At 34.9% G+C, this 11,894-nt stretch overlaps 1 protein-coding gene across 1 annotated transcript; it reads left to right on the top strand.

Annotated features, from left to right (window-relative positions):
• Nucleotides 1–7,771: 7,771 nt before the first annotated feature.
• On the top strand, nucleotides 7,772–10,516 carry LOC144716285 (Histone superfamily protein). The gene is made up of 4 exons (XM_078591399.1): nucleotides 7,772–7,927; nucleotides 7,997–8,068; nucleotides 10,009–10,089; nucleotides 10,250–10,516. The coding sequence occupies exons 1-4, from the start codon at nucleotides 7,849–7,851 to the stop codon at nucleotides 10,372–10,374; spliced, it is 357 nt and encodes a 118-aa protein (XP_078447525.1). The 5' UTR covers nucleotides 7,772–7,848; the 3' UTR covers nucleotides 10,375–10,516.
• Nucleotides 10,517–11,894: the final 1,378 nt, after the last annotated feature.

An 11,894-nucleotide genomic window follows, 5' to 3' on the forward strand; every position in this document is an offset into this window, starting at 1 on the left:
TATGCTCTAAGCTTAACCCTGATCTACACATCAGCATAACCTACCTATTATGGGAGATATGGAAAGGGAGGAAATCTTCTCACTTTGTCATCTGATGAGAAAAGGGAGAAACTCCCATGAGTACACAAGATGTCATTTGATGTGTCAAGAAATGGCTACAACACACCCATCACCTAGTCTCACCTACTGCACATTGCTTGGTACCTATAACAGGTGAGGTGCCACACATTTGAGAGCATCTTCACCACTTGTTCATTGATACTCCCCTCCAACAGGTTTTCTTAAGTTCAACATGGATGGTACAACCAAAGAGAATTTGGTTTGACATGAGTAGTTGGTATTCTTCAAGTTCACAGGAGGAGCATCCTTTTTTATTTTTCTAACTTCTATGGCATTCGGACTAATACTAAAACTGAGGCTCTAGCAATTCATTATGGCTTGCTCCTTTGTTAAGAGTGTAACTTTCATGGTATCATCATAGAATTAGACTCAAATTTTTTAGATGATATGCTTAGTATAAGGTCATGTCCATATTAGAACTGTGCATGGTAGGACATCACGTGGTGTTAATTGCGCCTTACTAATAGCTGACATCAGCTATGAGAGGGGAACTAGACAAAAAATGGTACAACCAAAGAGAATTTGGTTTGACATGAGTAGTTGGTATTCTTCAAGTTCACAGGAGGAGCATCCTTTTTTATTTTTCTAACTTCTATGGCATTCGGACTAATACTAAAACTGAGGCTCTAGCAATTCATTATGGCTTGCTCCTTTGTTAAGAGTGTAACTTTCATGGTATCATCATAGAATTAGACTCAAATTTTTTAGATGATATGCTTAGTATAAGGTCATGTCCATATTAGAACTGTGCATGGTAGGACATCACGTGGTGTTAATTGCGCCTTACTAATAGCTGACATCAGCTATGAGAGGGGAACTAGACAAAAAATGCACTCACCAACTACACAGTATGTTCTTCCATTCATTAATTTATTTAAAACTTTCCGAGACCTTCCTTTGGATAGAGAAGGCAGGTATCACAATGAGCGCCTTGGGATGTCAGCTATTCTCACATGCCAGATTTTCGTCCTTAACGACCCATGTGATTGGAGCATATGATGGAGAGATAGAGGTGGAAGTCCATGATGTCTCACATAGGCATTGTAACAGACTCGAAGGGACAAGATCCAACTGCTTACAACTGAGAACTCCCTATCGACCTGCCAAGGTCTCGCTATTGTATCTCTTTACTTTATGTTGTGGATTTGGGCAAGTTGGTCTGTGTGTATGCAATTGGGACATCTGCCCTTGCTACAAGACAACAAACTCTTGCCAACACCAAACTTTTTACATATATAAAATCCCATGGGTGACTTCTAGGGCACGAATGGATCGGTCTACTATCACGACCCTTGGTAAGTCATACTTGGTAATGTGTTTTTGCCAATTGAAAATTCATAAAATTATCATCTAACTCGATTGGCTTTTTCTATCGAACTTTATCAACGTTAATCACTGAAATTTGTGTACGTATAATTTCATGGTTTTAAATTAGGCAACCTCTAAGATATGCCATATGAAATGCAAAGTTCAGACTTTGGAAAACGAGATAAGGCCAGATGCATTGACTACTTTTACTATCACAATTATTTTGCATTAATAGGGATCATCTAATTTAAATAAATATGTACTGATTTGAAAATAAATCATAAATAATTTTATTGAAAAGAAAATTTTTTACAGACTCGTTGTGATCATAACAATTTGAAAGCATAATTTGAAGGTTCATGGTCCAAATTCACAAGTAAATACTTGCTTATCATTATTAGTCTACTGATGTGGGATTTATATTATGATATTAATTATTATTTTAGACTTGTGCTGATGTTGATTTTATTTAACTAAAATAAAATTTTAATCAATAAAATTCAAGAAATTATTAATTTATGCCTTTTTTTAGATCATTGAATATCTTGTTCTCCCTATCAATAATAATTTACAACTAAAACTGTATGACATCAACAATCTTATAAAATGTTCCCATTTCATAAAATTCAATGAAACTGTGACCTTGATTTGAATTTTTAAAAACAATATGACTTTGGAATAGGCATGTCACTGTTGTGATTCTCCCCCGTCATATTTTTTTCCGATAATATTATAAAGTACAAATTGATGAGGGATACACAAGAAAAAAGTGATTGATAGTTTGAATACATGTGATTATGTATTCCCTTTGAGTATAGAAATATCACAGAATTAATCGATGAAGACACACATATTTGTGAAATTTTTTAGTCCCTCTAGTGCATTTATATAAATTGAAAGCTAATTAAAATGAGCTAAAAGAGCTAAAAGAGCTAAAAGAGCTAAAAGAGCTAAAAGAGCTAAAAGAGCTAAAAGAGCTAAAAGAGCTAAAAGAGCCTAAAAATGGATACAGAATTAATCGATGAAGGAAAAAATCTTAATCATAATGCTATCTCACAATATTTCAGGGTTTTTTGGATTGATAACTGGATAACATTTTGTGTAAAACTTTTGCCTAAATCTTTGTTTCAGACATTTGTCTAAAAATTTTGGGTAAGGCTTTTGTCTAAGTCTTTGTTTGAGACTTTGTCTAAAACTTTTGTTTTAGACTTTCGTCTACAAATTTTTTCTAAGCCTTATATAGGGTATGGTGAAAGATAAGATGAGATTTCCTAGCAACAAAATTCTAGGGATGATCAACCTAGATAAGATGTGCCTATCTAACAAGACACACATATTTGTGCAATTTTTTAATCCCTCTAGTGCATTTATATAAATTAAAAACTAATTAAAATGTATATTTTCAATTCTCCCATGTTCATGATATGAAATTTATTAAACATATAAAAATAATTTGAATAAAGACTGAATCATGCCAAGTCCTCATATGGTCGTATCGACTAGTACATAATGGATCCCGCTACCACTATGTTCCTTGGGTGAGTGTATTTGAGCCATTTTGGGGTCTCACAGTTGTTTTTATCCACAAATTTTTGTATTCTTTTATCTGCTTATCCTCATTGTTCCCTCAAACATGAGTGCCTAAAATCCGAGAGTATTTCATCACCATCTTAGTTAGTGTATATGTTATGTGATACCTATTTTATGTGATGAACCATAAATAAGGCATGCTTTTATGCATATTTTAAGGCCATTCTGGGATCATTTTATGGGTACTGTATTCATTTTTTATTTGGATTCTCATTTCATCCATTAAATAGAAAACTCAGTAAAATAAAAAATTTAATGTAATTTTTATATATTCTACAAGTCCAATTATTTCTTAATATAAATGCATTAAATAATTTAATATAGTTTAATGCTCCCTATAGTATGTTAGTTAATTTTTTTTCCGGGAGGAAATCAAAGTTTAAGAAAGAAATAAAATGAGATAGATAGAGGGAAAACATATATACTGAAATTTGGGGTTTCAAGGGGGCATCACGGGCAGAGCCTCGAGGGCACAACAACACCTAAGCCACCCACAGGTGAGCGAGCACAGGGTGGTCAAGCCTACCCCTAGACAGAAAGCAACGAATCACGATGCAAGCCCATGTAATCTGACAAGGAGCCCACCAAGGATCCTATACGGAGCCCACAGAGGCCCACAAAAGTGAAGCCTGTGCATGCACGCATAAGATGGAAGTATTTATTTATTCAATATTGAGGTTCGCTTAGCATTTATATGGCAGCCACACTTTTTAGAATTTCTGATATGGGATACACACTAACCGATTCTTCTCAGCTATGTGTTGGGCTGGGCCAAAAAATGACAAAATGAATCGTGCCCCGACAGGCCATGATCTTAAGAGAATTATAAGGACACTATGGCTGGTTTGAGCTGACTTGGCCTGAAACCCACATCATAACGAGCTTTCTTAAGTGTTCAGATATGATCTCGACTGTCCAATTCTATTAAGTAAGATTAAATGACAAGATATCCTTCTCTTTGTTGATTTTTATTTGGTTTCCTTTGTAGGCTTTTAATTGGCTGCATCGGGTGAGAAGGACGGAGGGCCCTCTGACAGATAAATAACACGGGTGGGATGCTGATGGGGCCTACTAACATGGATGAGTAACGAGCAAGGGAGAGGAGTGACACCTCTCCCACTGCTCGAAACACCCTGGACAGTGCCTTAGGAGTGCTAGGACTCCTTGGATTTGCGCCATCATGGAGGAAGGCGGATGGAGATGCACATCGAAGCTAGGAAGTGGCGATGGGTGCCCCCAATCTAAGACTGCCTGAATCAGAGAGATTCAGGTGAGTTTCTGAATTCCATGAGGTAGAATTTTATGATTTTTCACTCTTTAGATGCTTAAATTTTACTCAAATCAAAGTTAGCATCAGTTTTTGATCTTCTTTTTAAGTTCAGCCTTTTTAACACATTCGACAAACACCTTTTGAGCAGAAAGCATTTCACACAAATTTTATCAATTTTACCTTATTAAAAAATACAAATATATATATGTTAAACATACAAACTATATAAACCATAATATGCTATTGTACAATATTTCCTAATTATATATTAATACACATAATTAACTCAATAGCTCTGTGTTTTCTCCTCTTTGACCTCTCTCTCTCTCCTCTTATTAGTTTTCTTCTAAAATCAAACAAAATTCTATTCTCTCTAACTCTCTAAATATCATAATTTTAACATTTATAAATATATATATACATATGCATTGGTCTCTTTCATTAGTCAATATCTAATTTAATAATCCCTTATTATGATTAATATTCTTGTTCTCTTTCTTCTTTTGACCTCTTACTAAACTAAATACATTTGTTGATTAGCGTCTTATACCTTATTGACATAAATCCTATTCACTATCTAACTAATTTTTTATATGCATCATTATTATATCCATAACCTATCTTACATAAAACTTACTAATAACCTAATAAATAACCTTCTTATCTTCTATTAAGAGTAGTCTATTATTATTCTGTCTATCTTACTCATCTTATACACCGCTTATAGTACCTATATTAGCATCGTCCTTTATTCTAAAATTAATTATCTCATTTATAATTATACTTGCTAACTAACTTTCAAATAAAAATGAACATATTAATCATAAGAGGTGATATAGTGATCTTATCTTATCACTATATCAACCCTTTCACTACTCTCTATCAATACTTACTAGTAGTTATTATTAGATATACTATAAATTCTCTTTAACTATAACTCAACAATTAAATTTATCTCTAAAGGTCAGTCCTTGTGGAGACGACCTCTCTCCTTTTATACACTTGAGTGAGTTTTCTATAATTGACAAATTTATTTGACAAAGGCAAATTAATCTACAAAATTACTACAATTAACATACATTATTTTCTTTCATCATTATAGTTGTGATTTAACATTTTGCACGATGGAATAAGAATACAAGAATAATATTGGACCTTTAAAACCCAATGATCAAATCTCCTTGGTATGAATTATATTTATGATTTCTTGGTTCCTCTAATGAGACTTATTTTGCTGCTCAAGTGTACGGCTTCTAGACATATATGCTTGTTGAATCTCCTCCTTTGTTCCAAAGGGCTGCATTATTGATCTATAATCAAACTGATGCCCTTCTGATTGCTTTAGAAGTGGAAGGGAGCCAATGAGAGTAAAGAGAAGAAAGATAGTCTACTAAAGAATTTTTTGGGTGAAAATTTTAGGGATTCATCTTATTTATACTTTAATGGTAATATATCGTAAAACCCCCTAAAATATAATTATATCTTCTAATGTCTAACATATAATTTGCATCTAATCCTCTACGCCAATGTATTAGTCTAGTTAACAACTCCAATGGGCTAATAAACTTCTTATAATTATCTATTTATTGTCATATATATGAATTTCTTGTAGATTCATTTATAACCCGACCAATAAATTACATTTCTAGACCATGGGGTGTCAAGCTATACCTCATGCTAGAGAAGATACAATGGAGTAAAATGACCATCTAATTAAACATAACAATCATTAGGTTCTAATATGAGTATAGTCCATCGTCCACTTGATGCTTCTAGGATGACTTAAGGTATGAACAATTTTGAAACCTTAATCTATCATATCGCATAGTAATGATGCATTGGAAATTCAACAGAGAACTCTCCTCCTGTATTCAATTGACTAGGTCAAGAACTTCATAACTTCATCTTTCTTGAGTTGTATCCTTTAATAGCAATGCCAGATTATCATATCTTAGTAACTCAACCATCTTCATGAAGTTCTTGTTGGGACTGAGCTAAAAAAATCAGAATTCCATGAATAGAAATATATAGGTTATTGTCAATGCCCTACTCTCCAATCATAAGAAGTCTTTGGTGTCTCAAGTCAAAGAAACACTCACAGAACTGTGACATGAATCAACCTAATAAACAGTTTGGTATAATAGCATTCAAGGATTCATGCATATCAATTCAGTGGACTCTTTTTAGTTCGATGTCCTTCTCAAGTAAGTTTTGAATAGGGATACACATGCTTAAAAACTAGTGATCTCTGTGTCATGATCTCGTCATAATTCATTGAGTTGGATCATGTATTTCATGGACTTCATTTCAAACAATGCACGAGAATAAGAACGATTACAGATTTATAACATCAAACATAAAGGAGACATGCAAGTGTGATTGTCTTGCATGCCACATAACATCTATAATATGCAAGTGTGATAGTCTTACATGCCATATAACATCCGTAATATGCAAGTCTGATCAAAATATAAGTTGCATTTGACAATTTACCGTGCAAAATATATCTGTAATCAATTATAATCTTCGTATTTCAAACACAAAATATAAATTATATGAAATACATCAAATTAAAAATAAATAACTAGATACATTGAAGCTCTAGAGTTTCAATCATGAACCCTAATTAAAATTTCTACCAAAAGAAAGCCAAAAAGTACCCTAGACTTCATTCTCTTATGAATGTAAAAGTTCAAACATAAACACAGCCGTACTAGTACTATTACATTCGATCCCACTAGAACGCCGAAGTTAAGTATAGTGCAGGGACGCAGACGGGACAATTTTTTTCATCTCGGGACAAAAAATCATCCTGTCCAAGGGTTTGGACGTAATTTCAGACAAAAATTTGTCCCGGGGATCACCAGACGGGATGGTTTTTGTCCCGTGAGACGAAAAAACCGTCCGTCCGAAGGTCTCAGACGATGGACGGACGAATTTGGACAAAAACTGCCGGATTCACATCTGACGGTTGAGATGTAGCTACGTGGCCTCGCTATGACAATTTGCATTAAAGTCCCTGTATTTTTACGCATGTGCAAACTGACGCCGCTCAGAAATAGTTGTACATATGTCCATTTGCATTCTCTCTCCTCCGAATTTCCCTAAAAAACTTTGAAAAATCTATATTAATATATTAAAATATAAAACGGGTTTTTTTTTCGTCCGGGACGAGGGACGGGGCGGTTTTTTCCCGGACGGGTTGAAAGTTCATCCCGGGAGGACTGGATGGGATGGTTTTCGTACCGTCGGACAAAAAGTTTGCCTTGTCAGTCAAAAAATTCATTCCGTCTCGTCCATCGTCCACGTCCGGGATGACCCAGAACTATAAAGTTAAGTGTGCTTGTGCATGAGTAGTACTAGGATGTGACACCCCATTCACTCTTCCCCCCCTCCTTTTCTTAAAAATAAACATACATATAAATATATATATATATAAATTTTGATGGTGTTCTTTATTCATTTTAATGCTTCATTAATTAATGAAATAATTAGTCTAAATGGTAGCTCCTTCCCTCCATCTTCCACTCTGCTGGCGGAAGAAGTAGCGCGACTGATCAATGGAAGAGGAGGATGAGAGGGCGGAAATCTTGAGAGATAGATTTCGACTCTCTGCTATCTCCATTGTCGAAGCCGAAGGTGAGATTTTGGCGTCTTCTTTCAATTTTTTCTCATAAAATTTGATCCCTGATGCGCCCATTGAACCAGGGAAGAAGCTGGGGTTGGAGATATCAGAGCCCGTCGTCGCCTGCGTCGCTGATCTCGCTTTCAAGTTCTCTGGTGACGTCTTTGGAAATTTATTTCATGTGTTTTTTGGGATTTGGTGAACTGTTGGAGAATGTGAAAAAGATGCTGTTGCAGTATTGCGCTAAGTTAATGCTCTCTTTTTCTTTTGCAATGGTGAATACCCATTACGATAATTTCCATATTCATTTTCAGTTTATGGGGTTATTCGATTATAATGATGAATCTTAACTATCGTCTCGTCGATCAAAACCAGTCCTTGTTCATTCAAAAAAAAAAATCAAAACCCATTACGATAATATTTCGATGCAATTCAAAATCAAAATCAAAATCCTTCAATGCAATTCTTGGATCCTACATGACGACAATATTTCTGGTTTTGCACTCGCCAGTAAGTCGTGTTGGGTGGAACCTTTCCTTGTTCATAATATCATATCTTACAGAACTTTATCTCCATGAAAAATTAACACCCCCACGCCTTGGAAAGCAGGAATCGACATTAATTTATATTCCTTGCTAGATTTTTTTTTAACACTCTATACGGACGTGTCATCAATATTTTATCGTTATCGAACCTGCCTTACTCTAATATCTTTTATTTCTCACTCACCGACTTATCATTTTTGGGTGGAATCTTTCCCTTCAACTTCTCCGGTGAAAAAATAGTTCGCATGGGTCTTGGAACGCTCAACTCGACTTTGATTTAGTTTACTTTCAAGAAAATTTGGATTTTCTTTAACTATTTGCACCCTTGAGTCATCAGTCCGTGTTTGTTCTTGGAACATACCTGTCACTAAAGAATCAGGCCTGATCTTTCTCTATTGCTCCCCTCAGCTGCTGGTAGAGAACTCCGGTGGCAGCTAGGATTTTAGTGCATAATCTGACAAGACCTGCATACTTTCTGTCTGAGCTGATTCCAATACCAACCAATAAGACACAGTTACTTAATTGACTTATCCACACATGCGAATGATTAACTTAAAAACAAGTTATTCGGACCAATTATAGACACGTGGCCCACTACAAGACCTTAAATAAAATCATCGATTTAGAATCCAATTAAATAAACCGAAAGAGACTCTTATTAATAGATACTACCTTATTATAGTATCTTTGATTTCTTGTGAACTGATTTAAAATTTCTTGGTGGAACCTTTACCTTATTCATTATCTCATCATCTAAGGTGACCTTCTTCCCTTTAAAAAATTGTGCACCCGGGTCTTCGAACACATGACTGGACCTTAATTTTACTTTATTTCAAGTAATTTTACTTTATTTTGACTCTTCACACCCTTGGATCATCAATGTTTCCCTTAACTTATTTTGATTTTTCATTCACTCAAAAAATTTGGACTCACAGGTCTTGGAATGCATGAATCGACATCTTTAGTTTCTTTTCATGCAATTTTAGTTTTTTGTACACTCTACACCCTCGGGTCATCAATCTTTGCCTGTTGTAGAGATCCTGCTCAAATATTTGGACCATTTTTCATTTTATGAGGACTCCTCATACATCATTTCCGGTACTTTTATGATTCAACGTGGAATTATGTTTACAACAGTGAGACGAAGTCACTGGGAAATTATTTGAATAATCATTGACCATAGGTGGAAAAAGACTCCACGGTTATGATTGCAATTAGTATTTTTTTAACTTTTTATCATCAGATTTTCTTTTTAACCCTGATGATTATTTATTGCTGTCTGCATTTCACTGCGGTGCATTTCACTACGGACAGTGTGATACATTTTACTGTTGGATCTTTCGAAAAACTCTTTTGACGTCTCTTGTTTTGTTTTTAAGCTATTTCCACTCCCCCTCTTGCCTCTTTCTTATTTTTCAGTGGGCTGTTTCTATCCAGCTCGCATGATTGCATGTTACAGCTTTGAGGTTGCATGTTGTGCTAACCAAATAAACGATCTTGTCATGTCTTAGAAAATATGTGTCATAGAAATCTCTTTTTAATGTTACTAGAGCAACTGGCAAAGGACTTTGAGCTCTTCGCACAGCATGCTGGTCGAAAATCAGTAACTATGGAAGATGTTATACTATCTGGTGAGCTTTTTATAGCTCTAGGGATTATGATATTTACCAAAGTATCTCTTAAATCATTCTTTCTGCATGACTTTTTGTCCTACTTTTTTTGTTAATTGATAATACTTTTGTTGGTTTCTTTTCCACCTGACATTCTTATCTATTTACTGTATCCTTTCAGCTCATAGAAATGAGCATCTGGCATCTGTATTGAGGACATTCTCCGATGAACTGAAAGGGAAGGAACCCCAGACAGGACGGAAGAAAAGAAAAGCCTCAAAAGGGGAAGATGTGACAATTAGCTGATGTGGTGTTTTCCTTCATCCAGCATCTATATTTCCATATCATTATTGCATGTTGATGATTCTGAAATCCAGATCATCCATTCTTTTGATCATATCTTGTCGGATGATCGATTTTTTCCTGAATTAACTCCATACTGTGCTCCTTTCGATTTTTCTCCAACTATGATATAGTCGAACTGAAATAAAATGTATATTCCTGTATGCTCCCTACTTTGACTTTATGATTGTGTAGATTTATTCCTGTACATCACTTGCTCATGAAAACTCTGAATGTATACTGTTTCTGAACAGGTTAGTGGATATAAAGGGGGAAGTAGGAAGAGATTCATTTGGATCATCCGCTTTTGTCAAAATCCTTAAAATTGTCGTCTTTTTTTTAAGAGACCGCAATTTATACATTTTCTTTGATTGAATCATAACAAAACTACTACCGTGATGTTGGACTTCAATCATTGTGTTGGTATTCAAACTCTTAGGGAAGATTTTTATGGCGTTACTTTGACAGTCGCCTTGAACACAAACCCCAGAATGATTGGCTAGAAACACACATTCACCCTCAGGTAAAATATGGCAGAGAGGTAGACAAACACTTTGAATTCCCTGGCAAGAAATAGTTAGCGAGGACTGATAGGCTGCTCCTCATATAATATAGGAAACTAACAGGTATAAATAGGGTTAGATGCTTTTTCTTCTTTACGACTACTCTTTTACTTCTGTTATAAATTTTCCATATCGTATAAACTATTCCATAGATTTCATCATTAGAAGATGCGACATTACATTTAGTTTCAAAGCCATGATCTTGCAGCATGATAAAGGTCAATTCTCTACAATCATATATTGCCTTGAGTTACACCATCTTTTTGACAACAATGATGAAAAGCTATATCTTGGGGATATATTCTTGCATTTAGAAGGTGAAGTTTCCAGTTTTCAACCGCGCAAGGAGTATTTATCCTTAAAAGCAATAATCAACATGAATATCATTAAGAAATCTTAGTCAGTGTGAAGATATACACGGCTGACTAGTTTCTAAAGATGAAGGGAGAACGACGTTTAGAGTTCTGCCCAACTCAAGGCTCAACCGCAAAAGTAGATTTTTGTTCAAAAGATATGCATCATTTATCTAAAACGTTTTAGCATGGATTGACATCATAATGTCATGTATAACCAAATCTGGAGCTTGCCCAATGACTCAATATGATTGTAGAAATGGATTCTTAATTATTAGTCACCATTACCCATGTTAAGAAAAAAAGATTAGGGCTTTCTAGATAGTGGATTTGGCTCTCAAAGTTAGATCAAGGATGAAATCCTTCTGCTTTTTTGTGCAATTCATGTTCAGAGAATAGCTTTCAGTGTTCAATGGTATTTCTTTATTCCAGATTCCTCAAATATCCATACTCTTCCAAGCAGATGCCAAATTGTGTTACATTGCTAAAAACGGTGCTGGCTCAGCAGATTTTATTCAAGAATTCATAAAGCCATTATGTATCTGTAGATGCTGATATTGAATTAGGG

The sequence above is a fragment of the Wolffia australiana genome, chromosome 20 (assembly GCF_029677425.1).
Source record: "Wolffia australiana isolate 7733 chromosome 20, ASM2967742v1".
Taxonomy (NCBI): Eukaryota; Viridiplantae; Streptophyta; class Magnoliopsida; order Alismatales; family Araceae; genus Wolffia; species Wolffia australiana.